At 40.5% G+C, this 19,020-nt stretch overlaps 1 protein-coding gene across 1 annotated transcript; it reads right to left on the bottom strand.

Annotated features, from left to right (window-relative positions):
* Nucleotides 1-1,939: 1,939 nt before the first annotated feature.
* Nucleotides 1,940-17,877, bottom strand: vapal (VAMP (vesicle-associated membrane protein)-associated protein A, like). The gene is made up of 6 exons (XM_046409098.1): nucleotides 17,654-17,877; nucleotides 11,945-12,097; nucleotides 8,968-9,071; nucleotides 7,517-7,597; nucleotides 5,109-5,288; nucleotides 1,940-2,909 (listed from the first exon to the last, which is right to left on the bottom strand). The coding sequence occupies exons 1-6, from the start codon at nucleotides 17,709-17,711 to the stop codon at nucleotides 2,748-2,750; spliced, it is 738 nt and encodes a 245-aa protein (XP_046265054.1). The 5' UTR covers nucleotides 17,712-17,877; the 3' UTR covers nucleotides 1,940-2,747.
* Between the last annotated feature and the right edge of the window lie 1,143 nt (nucleotides 17,878-19,020).

Below are 19,020 nucleotides of genomic sequence, written 5' to 3'. Positions count from 1 at the left end.
TCCCATACTGAACATTCAAGTTAACCAACAGAATAAATTGTGTTTTGATGCAACACTGTGCGAAGAGAACCTCTGCAAATAAATTAATCTCCCACAATGCAGCCCAAAGCGGAAATTAAGGAGCTGCTACTTAAGCATTTAATCTTAAGATATTTTGTTGAGATTAATTAGCTGTAACATTTCAAAGTTTGACCAACATCCAGTATAGTTTGTCTATGAATTTTGGTCAGGCCAAGTCTGGCTAAAGACTCAAAGGAAAGAAGTTTACGAATGAAAGAATCTCCTCCACCTCAAACTGTGGCACATTGTTCTTATTCAACATGTCCGCTCAGTAATTTAATTCTATTCCTACCTGACCAACCTACCTACTTACCTGAACAAAATTTAAAGCATTATTCTTCTGTCATAATAAACAAAGATCTTGATTTAAAAAAAAAAACACATTTAAATTCGGTTGTTAAATAATTATTATGAAATTACAGTATACTGAGTATAACATCTTACAGTTGAAAAATAAAAATGAATCCTGTTGGGCAGTGTGTACTGCAATAGTGATATTCTTAATAACCGCAAACTCACACTATATGGACAAAAGTGTTCAGACACATTATCAAATTCAGGTGTGGGATGGGGCTGTCTTTCAGGGGTTTGTTCTCAGCCCCCTGACTTCCAGTGAAGGGAAATCTTAATGCTTCAGCACACCAAGACATTTTGGTCAATGCTATGCTTCCAACTTTGTGGCAACAGTTTGTTGAAGGCCCTTTTCTATTCCAGCATGACTGTGCCCCAGTGCACAAAGCAAAGCTCCATAAAGACATGGTTGGATGAGTTTGGTGTGGAAGAACTTGACTGGCCCACACAGAGTCCTGACCTCAACCCCATCCAACACCTTTGGGATGAACTGGAACAGACCTTTAGGTCCAACATCAGTGTGTGACCTCACAAATGCTCTACTGCATGAATGGGCAAAAATTCCCACAGAAAGACAACAAAATCCAGCAAAATCCAACAAAAGCCTTCCCATAAGAGTGGAAGCTGTTAGAGCTGCAAAGCTGTGCATTTAGAATACAGCGTCAGTAAAGTCCCTGTGGGTGTGACGGGCAGGTGTCCCAATACTTTTGTCTACATAGTGTGTCTATGCTATTTCCTCTAATTACTTGCACGTGCAAACACTGAGATACCTGTGATAAACAGGTATCCCCGCCCCCGATACAAAAACTGGCAGCTGTGAGGCAGCTCACAGCTCCTCTGTGGCCTCACATTTACAATCACATAACATTCAGCTTGTCTCACACTACATCCACACAGTCACAGTAAAGCTTGTAACAAGTTATTCTCACACTGCCAAGTAGAAAACAATACCAAAAAAAACAAAACAAAAAAAAACCAGTGGACTTTTCCCACACTACCCTGTCCTCAAGTCCTCAGGGAGTCAGTGAATCATATAACTTTACACTTTAATAAAATGATTGCAGGTTTCACTTTTGGGGAAAATAAGCATCTTGTAAAGAAAATTCTGTATTTTAGCCATCAGGCTTAAATGAGTCAAGTTTGGGGCCAAGTGATTACTGTAGATTTTGGCATTCAGAATATACGAAAAACTTTGCAAATTACTTTGACATGAGATTACTTTGGTTGAATGTATAAGAATCTCCTTCACTTCCTGACTCAATTCAGAGCATCCACCTTTGTTAATCTGGTCAGCAAAGCTTGTAAAACAACTTTAAGTCCTGAAAGTCGTCAAACAATTTTAGATAAAAGGTCAAGTGTATTAAAACACATGGTTATCTCTTATGCTGTACTTCTGTCGTTGTTTACAGATTAAATGCTGTCATAAATACTGATGTAAAGCTAAATGCAGTACACTCATTTTACAGTATCAAATAACAAATATTCGAGGGCGTATCTTCGAATGGGGAGACACAGGAAAAGACAGCTATCAAAACCAAATTTTTTCATTTTTATTTTTTCAATGCTTAATACCATGGGACAGGATTTTAAGAATGGAGACCTTATTTCAGTCAATATTTACCTCAGAAGGAATATTTATATAATAATAACAATAATAATAATATAAAGTCTGCATTGGTGTTGTGAGGAAAAGGAAAGGACATAAATGTACAAGAAGGAGGCACCTAAAGCCCCAGCTGGACCTGAACATTCCAAGACGAGAAGTAGAAATTACAAACTGATCAGATTTACTTCAGAGGCAATCCAGCAACAGGTAGCAAGGTCTTTTTGACGGAAGGTCTTTCCTTATTTTTTTTTGTTTAAAAGGATTTAAAACAACATTTACAAGATAGCTAACATCCCATTTGATTCCTATTAAAAACAACAGAGAGAGAGAGAGAGAGAAAAACAATCTAACCTTCTGACTGCCTCTAACCCACGGGTCACTTTAGGTGCATCTTCCATTTTGTGTGATATACAACTTTCATTGTCCCAGCATATTACCTGTTTATTCCAGCCATCTGGGGGGGGGGAGAAGAAAAAGAAAACGAAAGAAGAGAGAACGCAATCACGTTTTTTGTCGCCTTCCTTTTCTCAACTCTCTGTGTGTACTAACCGTGTGAGACTGTAAAAAAAAAAAAAAAAGGCGACGCCTTCGAATGATGCTGTACAGATGTGTTCACTGTAGGCCACACTACCGATGATATGGCAAAGTCAACAGAAAGACTTCTCGGTTTTTCAGGCCTGTTTCATTCTGGAGCCGGGCCGGGGGATACGGCTGGCATGCATCTCCCAGTCTACAAGATGAACTTCCCTAGGAAGAATCCGATGAAGATGGCTGCTATGACGACGAGGAGGGAGGGCAGGGAGGCGGTGGTGGCTTCTCGGCCGAGGAGGCTGGTTGAGTTTGATGTCATGTGGTCTGAGCGGGGTACCTTTCTCATTCTAACACCTTCCTCCTGCAACAGAAGAAGAGACGGATTGAAGGACATTTCAGGTCACGGCAGAGAACAAAACAGCAGAGGTGGGACCAGGTCATTGTCTTGTAAGTCCCAAAGTCTCAATCAAGCGCTAAACTCTGAGATTTGACTCCTGTAAAGCCATTTCAGCAACAACCTCCAAAATCAATGAGCAGCTTTAAGTGCCTTCTGTCTGTAATTTTTACCTTCCTGTTTTGCATGATGCAGTTCATTTTTTGTTCAGTTGGTTTGTTCACGAGGTGCACTTGAAGGCACCTCGAACCTTGCCTATGGTACCTACGCACTGTGCCATATAAATCGAAGTAGATTTCTGTATTTATGAGGTGTACATGAATGCATCATGATGTCAATTTTGGACCCAGGATGCTACCATTACTTGATTCAGGATATGAAGGTAAAGTAAGAAGAAAGTAATCAATTCGGGACACATTTTTTAAATGACATACTTTTTATCTTTGGGTTTGGTGGAAGTATTTCCAAGTCACAAAGGCTCAAGTGCATGTGAAGTCACAAGTCACTGGAGTTCAAGTCAAAGTCAAGTTGTAAGTCTTTGATTTTGTCGAGTCTGAAGTCATCAAATATGTGACTCGAGCTGAAGTCACGTAAAGGGAGTCCACGTCTCAGCAGTCAACATTCAGCAGACGAATCTAACACATCACTGCTTCATCACGTCCACCTAACAACCGAGTCAAAAACCTCAACCAAGTTCCTCTGAAGCCAGACTTCTCCATGAAGAAGACCATGTTTTAACCTTCACACTGGGCACCGCTTTGAGTACTCATGCCACAAACCCAGAACCACCTCCCGTTATGCTCTTTGCTCCGTCTCTACAGATTCCAACACAGTTCACCCGGTGAAGTTTTAATCTTTCAAAGGAGTGTCTAACACGCTAACCGTGTTGGTGCTTGCAGCTGATCAAAGAAAAGAAATTCCTCGTCATCACATACGAATCTGGCACAGACCATTAACTGAGGAATTCCAGCAACATCTTCAGTTTCATGTAATTGCAGCGCAGATTTTTTGCATTCCGACGTTTTCCCTACGACTGATTTAATGTCTTTTGACATATGTTGTAGCCTTTTGCCAACTGTGACATTTGAGAGGGGGACTGAGTTGGAGTCCAAGCTTTCAGCTGCCTCTTCTCACAGAATAGAGGCACACATCCTGCAAGTACAGTTTAATCAGCTGGTCTCCAAAAGACTGAGTCCTCTATGCCTCAGCAACGTTGAGCCTGACAAGACGCCTCCACTGCAGCTCTGTTCCCTCTGAACGCCTTATAAAATCTGAATAATCGCACTGCTCTCATATTTTTAGCTACATTTTAGTGATCACGGTGACTAAAGTTCACTGTTGTGTGGGCACTAAAGTTTATTTAAGAAAAAGCACCTAAACTACTGATCAACCGTCTTCGCTGGCTGCGGGTGCTTTGTACACGTGTCCAGACTTATTTTATGTTGATGTTAGACTTAAGCAAAAGAGAAGTTTACTGGCTGTGAAAAATAAAAATACTTTACACTTTACATTTATGTGTCACAGCTGTCCTGATGGTTTGTGGGGCCACTACACTCCCATTTATGGCTTCAATGGGAACAGCTGCTGAGTCAAGTGTGGCCCCTCGAGGTAGAATTTGGTGTACTGGTCTGAATTTTGGCCCATCAAACCGATTTGAATCCCCCCACCAGCCCAACCGTAATATCAAGTTGAGGGTCCTTCAACCCTCTTTGAATAAATTAATTTAAATTATATACAAATAATTTAAGCATAAATAAATAAAATTAACTGAAGTGTCCATTTGCATCAAGCAATAACATGCCACCTGTACCACAAACGGTGGTCTGTGAAATTATGATCGAATCTCAGCCCAATATAAATGCAACCTCTACAGTTTGCCATATTCTAAAGCAACATCTGGCCGACATGTTAAAAGGTCACCACTCCCAGCCTCATCAGACTTAACACTACAGGCTAAACCCCTGAAGAGCAGCATAAAATCAGTTTTCTGACCATAGAGATTCACAAATCAGTTATTTTCTCCTTGGCTTTAATTTTTCTATCCAACATGGTCCACCGACTCACATTTGTTTTTAGTTTCATCCTGCGCAAAATGCATCAGAATGAAAAGCACAATGAAAGCAGATTGTTTCATCACATTATTTATGAACACATTAATCACATTACCTTTAATTGCCGGTTCTCCTCAGCCAGTTTGCTTAGCTCAGCTTGCTGCCTCTTGCACTTCTCCAGCACTTTCTTCAGCTCTGCATCGTCCAGTGAGGCGGAGACAGGCACCGAGGACGCTGATGGGTCGGCCTTCGCAGAGTTCATCACCGGGGCTGCTTTGGTCGCCTCCACGTCATTCTGCCCGACAAGCAGAGGGAGAGAACCGCTGAAGTGAAATCCAGCATGGTCTGAGCAAAGTAGGGAGGTTAGCCTCTAGACAGAGGCCTGTGCCAAAGAAAGGCAGCCTTGTCCGAGGCCCACAAGCTCACAGCGCCAGATCAAAGAGACCAGCGAGGAAATGCGTCCCTCCAGAAGTCACGTTTGATGTGGCTTAGTTTTGTGGGACAGACAACATGACGGCATGGGGAAATAAAGGGCTCTGTAATGGAAATACAACAACCGTACTGTAGTTGAAGGCTGACAATCAACACAGAGGCAGGATATAATGTTATTATCTCTTGTTCCACAATCAAAGGCAAGAGTTTCTATAGAAGCACATTCCCAAAAAGCAGCCTCCGTCTTTATCCTAACCAAACCCTCTGTATGTTGGAGCTGGGTATGTTTTGAAACTCTGTGATACGAGTGTACAGTACAATAGCTGATTTTCTGTACAGATACCACAACAATACTTTTGATTCTTCACTTTGAGCTTTTTGTTTAACAAGTCCCTTTTATTCGTATGAAAAATAAAGCAAAGAGCAACCATGCAGGAACTATATTGTTTGGTCAAATATTAAAACTGAGACCTACCTGATCTACAAAGAGGTAAACAGGATTACAAATATGTCACTGTGCTTGTGAAAGAACAACTTTTCACTGTATTTACAACGTCTCTGTCTTCAGACTTTGATCAGGTAAAGAAGTGGTTGACAGAGAGGGGATTTGGTTCTTTGGCAACAAGTTTTTGACCAGATTTTCTGGTGTGCAAAAACTTTGTTGTAATTGTTGCCAGCCTTGAGTACTCGACAGTTTTTGATACTTGGTGCTACACAGATTATGTCAGCGGTAAAAACATAAAGGTTTGACACCCAGCTCTTCTTACACAATGCAAAATTTCTAAACATACATTTCCGCATTGTAACATTACACTCCCCACTGCATCTCCAGCCTCGTTAACAGGTTGCACGTGCCAAAGCAGAGAGCAGACACTATGCTGACTCAACAGTCCACATATCCACACTGTACCTTCTTAGCATAAGCTAAATCTGTGAAGGCCTGCTGAGGTGTCCAAGCACCGCTGCTCATCTCAATCCTGATTACAGTGAGCACTCATTAACACAGGTTCCCAGTGTTCACAGAGTTAATTCAATCCATTACAACACCTCTGCAATAAATCCTATAGCTTACAATGTTCAGCCATTTGTCGTCACTCTCAGAGGTGCTGTTTTGATGCTCAATCAGTGTTGGTGCGTCTTATGTATGACTGTGTGGAGAACGGCAAAACATTTAATGCTCCGCAGTCCAACAGAACACCACAACTCGAGTTGTACCGAGAGCCACGCTGAAGCATCGAGCTACTGCATGGGCTTACAACTGATGTCTGATACTTGAGTTTAAGCCAGTGGATGGAGCAGCAAACTAAGTAAACACCCACATCACTCAAACTGTTCATGTGTCAGAGGTCTTCTCTCACCTTGAAACGGCTTCACAGCAGCTGTGCTTGGTGTTCACAGCACAGCACTTGGGCTTGGTGTAGGCGGTTAGGTGAAGCAAGCTGCTAAAATGCAATGCAAAACTGGCTGCGGTTCTTGTGTTCCTCAGCAATCAGAGGCAGGCAAATAATTTGTGCATCCCAAAACAGAAGATTTACATACAACACAAAGTGAATTTTGACTACGCTGAAGAATGCCAGTGTTGTTGGAAATTTTCCAACTCTTTTTATTTTCAGGTACTGTTTCTACTGGATTTAGCAGATGATTAGTTCACCTAACAGGAAGGAGTTTCATTACAGTAATCCTCCAAGTCTGTCTGACACAATGACTTTTTCACCATTTGAAAAAGGGAAGAAGAGTTTTAGTTGAGGCTTGACATGCAGACAGTTAATAATGTATTGAATGTAGAGAGAAAGTAAGTTAAATACACACTGGATGGAACAGGAAAAACCTAGGTAGCTAAGGTGTTTTGTGTTTTTGCACCCGGGATGCCTTGACTGGTTTCTCCTCTGAAACAGCACTCTCTGCTTATTTGACATTACAATGGTGGATTTTTTTTTCCATAGTTTTTGCCTTCATGGAAAGCTATGGTATTCTGGAAATGTTGAAAGCTGAGCATTCAACACAGCTCTTTCACAGACAAAAATTTAATTCAGTTTATAATTCAGATTATGGTGAAATGAGCTGGTATTAATGCGCAGCAGCGCCTCTTACCACTTTATCGTTTTCAGAAGGCAGCTCGAAGACGCATCTCAGCTTGGAATCCATGAGATCATCGGGTTTCGCATCTTTCCACTGGTGGAGATGAAAAATGGGCACGTTATTCGTCAAGTTAAACTGCTCACAGCTGGATTCCATCCGCACACACATGCACAGACACTTCAGCCTAGTTCATACTATTCACATGCAATGCAGGCTTTAATCCATGGTCATTACAGCAACATAAAACATGTATTTTCCTGCACGACACAGCTACAATCTGTCTCAAGTTTACATTTTCTCCACTGGGTTTTAGGTCTTTATATTTAGAATGACAAATTTCCATAAAGACTTCACTCTGAGATATTTTGCGATTTTATACACTCAGTGACAAAGCCACCCATGATTAAAAGTAAAACACATAACTGCTTTATGTCACAAGTGAACGGTTTAGCACAGAATAGCAAAGTGGGCAATGTAGTAATGCCATGGAACCAATTCACGACAAAACGGTAACTTTATTAGAGTACAGTTTACTTATCCCTGCTCCCCTGCACTTCCTGGATTCTGCACCTCATTCAAGACAAGCCAGTACATGAACACACTACCGGGTATGTGTATGTTTCACTGACTGACTAAGTCTCTGCTGCCCCCTGGTGGCAGACTGGAGAATGCAGCTTTTTTTTTAAAAAAAAAAAAACTGATTTGTCCAAGAGCATTGCATCAACTAACTCAGCAGAATATCTAAGATCATGCCATAACATTCTTTTTTTTTTTTCTTTTTTTTCTTTTTTTTAAGTACCGGTAAGCAGAAATTAGTGGTGGACTACCGAGCTCCTTTTATTCTATAGCATTAATAGCATTCTATAGCATTTTCAGTGTAAATACAATAGGGTTAAAACACTTACTGCCTTGTTATTATTCTTTTCAAGAGTCAAGAGCTCGTTTGTCTCCTCTCTCCTCGTTGTGCAGTTGTTTGTCTATACAATGAAGCATATTCTGAGCCATTTTTGGCTGTAAGAGGACCTGGTTTACAGTAAACTGTGGCCAACAGCGACTTATGCTGTGGGACACAGAATATCTTCTGGTTACACAGGGTGTTTAAAATCTGCCTGGAAATCAGTTGACTTATCCGCTCTTAAATAATCTCCTAAATCAGTGAGGTGTTTGTTTGGTTTGGTTTTTTGCAACTAGTCTGAGTTGTTTATTTTGATGGGTGCAAGCTCAGTAATACGGGAACCCACACAGATTATCCAAAGGAAACTGGTTTCTTACTCAAGAAAGAGTATGGGTTTGTTCAACAAGATAACACAAGCACGGAATCAGATATTTGATGGGATCCAATTTCAAAGCATCTCTACTTCTGACTCAGCAACTAACTGACTAACTAAACGTTTGTTTTGGTATACACATTTTAAACAACAACTTTGCCAAAAGCCTAAAAGATAATAAAAGAAATCACTCACCAATGAATCCATGTCAGAAACATTTGGAGGGGCAAAAATCGTCTGCACCATGAATTTGTGTTTACTTTTCTCATTGGGGTCGTAGTCAAAGGGTTGTAGCATGACTGCAAACGAAAGATGAACACGGTTAAAACAAAGATATCTCCACACACACAAAAAAAGATGACTTAAATCTATTCCCAATTTAAAAAAATACTACACCATTGTCTAAATTTAATGTTATTTATTTAAAATGAGTACCGCATTTTCTGGACTATAGAACACACCCGAGTATAAGCCGAACCCACCAAAAAAAAATATATATATATATATATATTTGTGCATATATAGGCCGCACTTGACTATAAGCCGCAGGTGTCCACATTGTAACATGACATACGTTTTCAAGTCCGGGCCATCTGCTTTTAATAGCTCTGAAAGCTTTTGGCGTCTTTTTGTATTGCGTCAGTTCTTCACGCTGCCGTCTCCAACGTCTCACCATTGATTCATTTACGCCAAGCTTACGTGCAGCAGCTCTATTTCCTTCTTGGACAGCCAGTTCGATTGCTTTTAACTAAGCTGCATCATATGCATTTTTTTGAGTGTTTTCCATGATGACGGTATGTGCATGACACGCAAAATGACTGTTACGCCTAAAACTAGCGTCTTCCTCTTCGCATCATCGGTCCGTTAGCCCATAAAAATCTATAGATTAGCCGCATCGTTGTTTAGGCTGCAGAGTTGAAGGCGTGGGAAAAAAGTAGCGGCTTATAGTCCGGAAAATACGGCACATTTGATGCACACTGAAGGCTGGCATGTGATCATGTTTTTGTCCTCTTCTTACATTGGTTAATCCTACAATCTAATCCAATTTCAAAAGGATGTTGTTGATCTTTCTAATTTCATTCAGCAAATAAAAAACACAAACGTCACTATCCACTGAAGGCAATTTTTTTTATAAAACTGGGCTAACCATGCAACTGAAAGACACAAATACTTCTGAAATCGGTAATACATGAGCAGAGAAATGAGACGCAAAAGCTGTGGTGTCCTCTTTCACTCAGAAGGCAGAAAACCTAAAACAAACAGAAAGCACACACTGCGATGCACCTGACCACCTGAACACTAAACGCCAGCTTTGCTCTATGACATACTGTGAGCTGGGTGGCGCTTAGTTTAGTTCAAACAGGCACAAGATGGCGCCCTGAACAGCACACTAAAATAAAAACATTTCAGGCAGGAAAGAACTAACTTCTGATGGTTTGAGTTTTTCTGAATTACCCCTCTCTCTGTGACTCGCTCTCGGCAAATGAGCTGGGAGCTCTCGGTACAGGCAACATGGAGTACGATAAACACTGTTTGTTTCGCATACATTGGCCTCACTGTGATGATTCAAAAGTGGCTGAAAGTTTCCCATTAAGGTGATATTCCATCAGTAATGGTAATGAACACTCTCTCCTGTGTACGTCGTGATGGGTGGCTCCTCCACACAAAACAACAGCCACAATAGCAGTTGAGGTCAGCTTGAATTAATGTCATATATTGTGTATAACGTTAATGTGCATTCAGAGAAGATCAGTTTAGCGCTTCAATCAAACAACACATGAAATCAGTGTATTTAACTATATTCTGGATAAAAATATTTGTTTTTGGAACAGACTAAGCATTCAGACAGAAGAAGTGGGTTATGTAAGCACATTGCATCATGAATTCAAGCTGTCTACAGTCACTGGAAGAAACTTTTAATATTTAACGATTCCAATTTAAAACAAACAACTTAAATTTAGTGACCTGAAACAATTTGAGCAAGGATTCTCTCCTTAATAAAGGGCCATGATGAACCGACCAACCGAGTCACAATAACCAATTTGACTAAAAAGGTAGAACGAAAACCTAATTTTGCCTGTAGCTCCAATTAAGATGTTTACATGATTTGCTTTCACAGATGTTCCACTAATATTCCTGTTTTCACGCTACATTTCACACTGTAACAGTTATCTCGCCTAAAGCCAAATATTCCTGTCATGACGCCTCTGTGGCAGACCCTTGTGACGGTCTTGGTGTGACTATTGCAATAAGACTGGTTTAAGCTGTTCCCTTTTCAGGTCCCCGACACAACAAGCTGACAGCCGGCTGTAGGACATCACCACCTGCACATATGACTCTAGACGACCTTCATCAGCAGCCAATCAGTGGAGTCAACATGCGGAGGTTTAAATTTAGGGTATTCACATAACTGTTCCTCAGGGACATGAAGAGTAGAATGCAATTATAGTTAATAATTGTGGTTATTAAGAATATAAATGGAATCACAATAATCTAGTCAGACAGCAATGTTTATCCTGGCTCCACCTTGCTCACCTTACCGCATTCTTTTCATTAAGGCTGGATTACTGTGGTACATTTAAAAGGTAGCCAGTAGGCATCCAGTTGTTAAATGTCTCATTTGTTTTGTTTCAGAGGACTTTAAGTGACTTTAAGATAACTTCCTTTTTGGTAATGATTCTCCCTTTTCAAGGTGTATAATGGGGCATTTTTCCTCTGTCTTTGGAATTAATATTTATTAATGCTGAAATACAGGATGCCAGTATCAACCGAAGAATATATGGTACAAAAAACAGCACTGTAAATGTCTAAATTTGGTCAGCAGTTAAAGCCCTACTCCACAACTGCGACAGAGGTCAGTTTCGGTCTTCATCCATTACCATCACGACACTATACAAGCCACGTGTGGGATGTGAACCATACTGATCTGAGTAAAAACTGCTTCCAGATCAGAGCCTGGGGCTTTAACACCTCAGCTTTAACCTAGCATGTGGGCCTTGTCGACCTACAGCCAAATCGTGCTACATTTCCCTGACCTAGTTTCCCCTCTCAGGTCTCTCACTGTCTCTCTCAATTAGCAACAACATTTTGTGGACTAGGGGGAAGTATGTTGCTTAAACTTAAAAGAAAGGAGAGATAGTTAATGGGTACAAACTCTTACTTATTAACTTACCAGAGATAACGACAGTTGCTCCTGCATCGATAACACCGCTGTTTGGCCGTACACAGTACCTGCGAGGCGCAGTCGTCTTCACTTTGAAACACACTTTTTTGTCAGAAGGGTTCTTCAGTTTGAGGTTGGTGGTGACTACATCTGTGAAAGGACCTGATGGACACAGAATGGCAAACACAAGTGAATTATTATTTCTGTATTTTGAAGTACTCTCTTGTACTCCTGTGGGTACACCACCACAGCACAAATGGAAAATAAAAGCAAAGGAAATATTCTTATAGCCATATTTCTCTCGAAGAAACGCACCAAGCTGTTCAATCCTGTACTTTAACAGTCAGGCTTGTGCTATTAGCAACCACTGAAAGAACATTTTTTCTGGCAGCACATGAAATCAAAATTTTAAGAATTTGCTGATGCATGAGAGGCACAATTTTCCAGTGCTATTGGCTGTATTCAGAATAGCAGACATGGCATATGTTGCATGTTTACAGTGAAAAGTGCAGAAATGGAGGAAACTCAATATTTCAAGTTACACCTCATCCCTGGCAGAGCTGCAGGCTGCAGTGTTTTAGAGCCAAGTTTCAAAAAGAACTTTAAAACGATTAGCTGAAAACTACTGTCAGACTACAACTCAATTAGGCTTACATAATTAAGAAGACAAATTTAATAGTGACATTCCTGGCTTGAAGCTGGACTGCAGGATGGATTTATCTCTCTTCCAAAAACAAGGGCTAGATAAACAGTCAGTACTACCTAATATAAAGCAGTTTACTGTACTGTTTAAAAGTATGCTAATGTCCTCAATTTTCTCTGCTGACATATTACTAAAGACTTTACAGCTACTTCCCACTCATTTTTAAGAGACAATGTTCACAGCTCGTTAGAGGGAATTTTTGACTTTAAAAGTGTAGACACTTGCAATATTAAAACTGCATCTTGAAATGTTTTAACAGCTATATAGCCCTGATGGATGGGTACTACTACCCACAAATACAAAGCTTAGCATGAGAAATTAAAAAAGATCAGGGTGTCCAAAATTCCCCAGACTCTTTGCCTATGCCTCCAGAGGAGACAGGCCAAGCCCCTTGAATCAATTTAGATTCTTTTCCAAACAGCTAACTTCATTTAGATGCCCCACATTCACATTCATATTGGGAACTAATGTCCTGCCCTTCTTCGGTCATCTATCATGAGATCAATAGTTAGACCTTGTGACAGAGCTTGCTTCAAATTAGGCCCTTAAGCATGGTCAGGACCATCCAGCTTTGAAGAGCCATGCCATGCCAAAAACACAACTGGAAGCCAAGTCAGAGGTACAGAGAATAAATTTGGGAGCTTGGAAAGAGCATGTCCCATGATGAATGGTTAACTGTCATAGGACCGTGGGTCCTCAAGGTGAGGCCTGCTGATTTTACCTACTACACGATCTGCTAGCTGTCTATCAAGGGTTTAGCTTGATGTCACAAATTCTAACAACTTTTGGGTTTCACAGAAATTGTCTCATGAAACAAAGCGAATGTACAAACTGTCAAAGTCATGATGATCAACAACTTCACCTTATGATCTTTGAGGGACCAATGTTAAGAGTTTCTGCCAGTTTACGGCAAGCCCCCTCATTTCATTATCCTCAAATAGGCAAGAGAGTGTAAGACGCTCTCAAATTAATATAATTCATTAATTAATGGAGTTTAACTTGAAGACCAAAGCCAGACCTGAAAAAAAAACACTTTGAATTTCTCCATTTGCATCATTAAAAGACAATAATACATGAAAAATAGTTATTTTTCTTTTGGCACAAGGTCCTCACTGACCATGTTGCAAACTATAACTCATGTTGCATTGTTTACAATAAGTCACCCAGAAAAGTAATTCATTCAGTCAGCACAGTCATCTAGTTGGCTACATCACTCTATTGTTATGTTATGATGGCTCTCCTAATTAATGGGATTATGTAAAGTTTGGAAACAGAGGTAAGCGGACATTAATTATCTTAATGTCTACAATTCACCTGAAAAGTAGATTGCAAACACCTTCAAAATCAATAAAATAAAACGCTAAGATCGCTCACACCTGTTAGGCCCACAGCATCCTGGAGCAAAAGGCTGAAAACAGCACCCTCTTTTCTATTCATTCAACAGAGAATCAGTACAAATATTGTTCCTACCATCCCCTTATTTTTATAGCTGGGTTGGTGTTCTAGAGTTCACAAAGCCTTCATTCAGCCTTCCTTCACACAAGAGCTCAGAGAGATAAGAAGCAATGCATGACCAGATTGGAGAGACTCCACCCAGCAAAAGCTAACATGTAGAGTTATAGTGATGACTGGGGCGTTGTTTTCAGCACAGGTGTGTCACAAAAAAGCATTCCTACAAACCTGAAAAACCTTGTGACTGTCCGCAGCATCAGATATTTTTTATTTACAATCTCTGCTTCCAATGTCTTAGTTTTCCCTGCACCTCTATTGAGAAGCAAGTAGCAGAGAACATTAGGTGCTTTCTGCTGTTTCTGTACATAGTTACTGCAAAAAAGTTTGATCTATTATCATATGACTGGGGGTGATGTTGAAGGATAGTAAATTACTGTTCATTAGGTTGACAGAGCAGTAATATGAATCCATTTGTCAAATTGTAATAATGATCTTTCAGATGATTTGGCGCAGTTTTTGGCAGGGACAGTAACCAAAGCTTTTCAACCATTCCTCCTGACTTTGGACATGCCCAAAGCTTTTCTGAAGTCCTGTACCTGCTGGTGGGACAAACAGGAAACAGACCCTTTTGGCTAATGCACCATACATACAAAATTATAACGAACATCACCAATTAACCCCCCGCCCGACAGACCTAAGACAACTGAGTAACTGCTTCCACAAAGAGGAATTTACAGTTGACTGAGGCACATTTCTACACCATTCTCCCTTTAACCACTGTGATCACTGCTAAAACAAAGACTGAAACAGATTAAACATTGGAACGCAGCTGTTTGCATCACATACACACTCACGTAGCCTGCATCCAATGCCTCACTCTGAGATGCCACCTTTGCTCAAGCAGCTTTAGCACGGTCTCTCTCATCTATGCTGAGTTAGGGTCCCCCAGGCCAGTCCTATTCTAAAAATATCAGCCAAGGAAAGGAGGGCTGCCCCCTCTAGCTTGCTGGAGGAATCCCAGCAGAGGCTCTAAAACAGACCAGCTCTCAGATACACGCAGACCGATTTAGCTCAGCCTCTGACAGCAAAGGAGCTGTGGTCATCTTCCTTCGCCTCATATTGCTTCTTAACAGCAGAATAGGAACCATTTCATTTCCCTCTGCGATTCTCCCAATATTGAAAATCCTCCAATCTCCTCCAACTGGTCCTTTCTCTTTAAATATTAGCAGTTTTGATCAGGTTTAATCAGTCTAATATTTAATTTAATGATGGGTAATATCGGGTGCTAAACAATTAGTCGGAAGGTGCAAAAAACACTTTGTATTCAGACTCAGGCCTGCATACAATAGAGGTTAAAAATGAAGATTATTCAAGCTGTACTTGAGCAGATGCAGCACTCATGTAGCTTTTAAAAATGTACTTGTAACTGTTGATTACTGAATCCATTCCAGAATACAAAGGGTAAAAGTTTAATCTGATGACAGAAAATGTAAACCGTGTGACTGATCAGTAATCAAAATAAGTCTAATTAGATCAGAATTTCTTAGTCAGGTGAAATGAGGTGCATGATCAGATTACGTTGGACCATGCCTCTGACACTGATTAAATATCAATATCAATTTAAGATTCAGCTGAAGGACAGTAATTTATGTATTTGGATTGGACTCTTGTACTCTTTTTCAAACCTTCATGTGTCCAGAACAAAATGGACCAACTTGTTGCACAAACTAAATGCACCGGATTAAAGCCAATACTACAAACTGCTACATATTAAGTACTCATTTTTAAGCTTAACTCAACGTGAGGTTTGTTCATTTTCAGCTGAACGCCCTTGCAGTTTCATTGTTTGGCAGGCCTGTGTACACAACAGTGAATCTTGTAGGAAGGCTTTTCGTCAATAACACAACTATCTGTGCAACTGATGATGCAGTCACGCTTGAAACTGTAACAGAAAAACTCCTGATTTAAACAACATGTACATGTAAAAATGTACCAGTTTAAAAAAGTACAGAGAGTGATTATGGGTACTGGGCTCAATACAAGGCTTTTCTAAATCTTTGCAGCCCGTGGGATCACCAGGTGTGGGATCTGAACTGTGTGATGGGGTATAAAGATGTGACAAATCAGCTTCCCATCTTATCACCAAAGCATCTAAATGACTTTATCCCACCCAAAAATACCCTGTGGGTCTGGTATTTGAACCGGTGACCTTTCTAACAATCCTGTCAAGCCCAGGCTACAATCAGCAAATAGTCATACCTAGCCCTAACCAACAATTGGCCTCTTCCGATCAGCAGGACAATGGGCTGAAAGATTGGTTCAAAAACAATATAACAGTGTGTCAGTGACAATAATGTCTGCAGCAGAGACAGAGAGTAGTAACTGGGACAAATACAAGAAATGCAGAGAAGAATTCTGGGTCAAAATGAGTAATGGTCATGATAGCTCAACTGCTGGGATTGTTTTCAAATACCATGGACTTGGCAGACTAGCTACAATAAAACTTGCTCTTACAGCAGCACAATACAGTTTTACTGCTAGCTATTAATCTCAATAACTTCTAATGACCACGTAATAACCGCAGCAACAGTTGAAATCATACAAATGTCACAGGCTAAAACTCCATCTAGTACTTTCTAAAGAGAAGAGATGAGACTGATGGATGTGCAAAATGCAGAACAAGACAGTTTGTTAGAGTAGCAAAGCGGGTAGCTCTAAAGGTATTAACTTTTGCATTAGCAAGCTAGCTTAGCCATTATTAGCCAACGCTTGAGTGACACATCACTGAACGTTATCACTTCCAGGGAAGCAGTCAGTAACAACCTAATGTGTGGGTTACGTCGGTTTCTTTAAGGTGGTGTGACAACAATGTAGTCCTTAACATATTTTGCTGAGCATACTGAGCTAACTAGGAGAGACCAACGAGAAACCAACTATGTGAGACAAATGTTTCAGAAAATTGTGTCCGCAGGTTAGTTAGCCAAGTTTGTCATTCCAACAGTCAGTCACGTTACCAGCCTGACAGGACAAAGTCCCTGTCAGATGTGTCAGGTTGGATGCTACAATAATAAAGAAAAAGTTAATTTCCTTCTACATTACGTCCGGGTTGTGAGTGGTAACTACATTTCAGGGAACAGGCTGAACCCCAAGGAAACAGTTTGCTGTTGCTAACACTACTAGCAACAACATAACATGATTAGCTCATGTTGCTTCCAAAGTCAGGGGACTAGCAAATATGGTGCTTACGGTGGTCACTTTAATTCAGTTTTACAACAACTGACAGCTGCCCCACGTTCTTGCATCTCTTCGCTAGGTGTTGTCAGTTAGCTGGTCATGAATGGCAGGCGGTCAAGATGCACGCCACGCCGGCTATCCACGTCACTAGAGTACGAGGATGCAGCGGCGGCCCGTCTTGTGTCTGGCTAACTTAAAATGGCGGTGAATGCTAGCTAGCTCGCTAGCAAAGAAATTCGCTTGAGGGAGTGTGAAATCTTTTCAGTCAGGTAATTCTCCACCACTACTCGCTGGACGTTGAACACGTCAAGAAATTTTGATTCACCTACCTTTAAATTTGAGGTCGGAGGGAGGGTCAAGGATAAGGACCTGATCCAACTTTGACATTTTAGCTGAGGGGATGCACTTGATTTCGGTATCGGGGAGTAACTGACAAGTGGAAATCCTAGATCCCCTGCCACTACTGAGTCAAATGCTGACTGAGCTCTGCGAACGAGCATGTGGGTACAAATACTTGAACGCGCGAGCGCACAACCCTGTTGCGCGCCCTCGTGGCTCAGCGACTGATGTGATTATGGTAGAGTAAACTAGTTAAACTGCGTGTACACGAAAGGAACTCGGGAGGAAAGACACAATTCAATGAGACGAGTCCTTAAATAACCTACCTGTGAAGAAAAACACCTAAATGAAAATTAGCCCGTTCGGTGTGTGTTTGGGGTTTAACTACACGCCATGAGGATATTTTGTACACATGAAAGAGCATTTGGACTAAACGTGGGTCTTGTTAGTTTTCTTCTTTCACTGTCAGTTGTTTCCTAAACACAACATCACATGTTATCGACACTTGGTTGACTATCCTGTTCTTTGGCCTGGGCCTCCTTTTAAACGATTCATTGTGTAGAACTCCTATAATAAAGACAAATGTCAAAATATCAGATTTTCAGACTTATTCAAACTTCTTGCTTTTGTGCAAGTCCTCATAGAATTTCTCTATTGTGTGAGTTCATGTAGGACTATGGGGCATAATTTATTTGAAATTTGAAATTTCTCACTGATAGCAGCCAGTATTTGAAATCAAATTGTGATGTTGACCAGCATTTGTTTTTTGTTTTGTTTTTTTTTACAGGTTAACATTTTAGATTTTTAGATTCCTTGTTACATACTGAACAACATCTATGCGTATACTAATACACCTTTAGCCAATTTATCGGTCAGACTCTATTTCATAATCAAGACGAACTAAAATATTTGTGTAAATAAGCTACAAAATCTCAGAAGTAAAAGCATTAAATATTAATGTTAATTCTATATTTGATCACCAGTGTGTTTGACTGCTAACGTCTGTGCAGAAAAGAATCTAGACACAGTTTATCTAATGGGTGCTCAAGGCTGGCTGCAAGGGAGTTCTGCCTGAAGGGAAGGAAAAGTCTGAAACTTTTTCCCCACAACTTTCTGGTTGATGACAATGTGAGTCATGATCTTCAGAAGAAGAGAAAGTAAAGTAAATTCAAAGTAAATTGTTGATGGGGGAGAATCCCGATATCTCCTACAGTCAGTTCGCTCATTTTGAACTATTATTATCCCACTTTACTCTCTTTGAGATCCTTGACAACTGAAGCTATGGCTAAATCCATCTTCGTGACAAGAAGTGCAAGAACTCCGCTCTGTAATCTGCTGAAGGAGTAATCCATTGCAG

The sequence above is a fragment of the Scatophagus argus genome, chromosome 13 (assembly GCF_020382885.2).
Source record: "Scatophagus argus isolate fScaArg1 chromosome 13, fScaArg1.pri, whole genome shotgun sequence".
Classification (NCBI taxonomy): Eukaryota; Metazoa; Chordata; class Actinopteri; family Scatophagidae; genus Scatophagus; species Scatophagus argus.
Note: the sequence above shows the minus strand (reverse complement) of the source record. Positions and strands in the feature narration are given on the sequence as shown.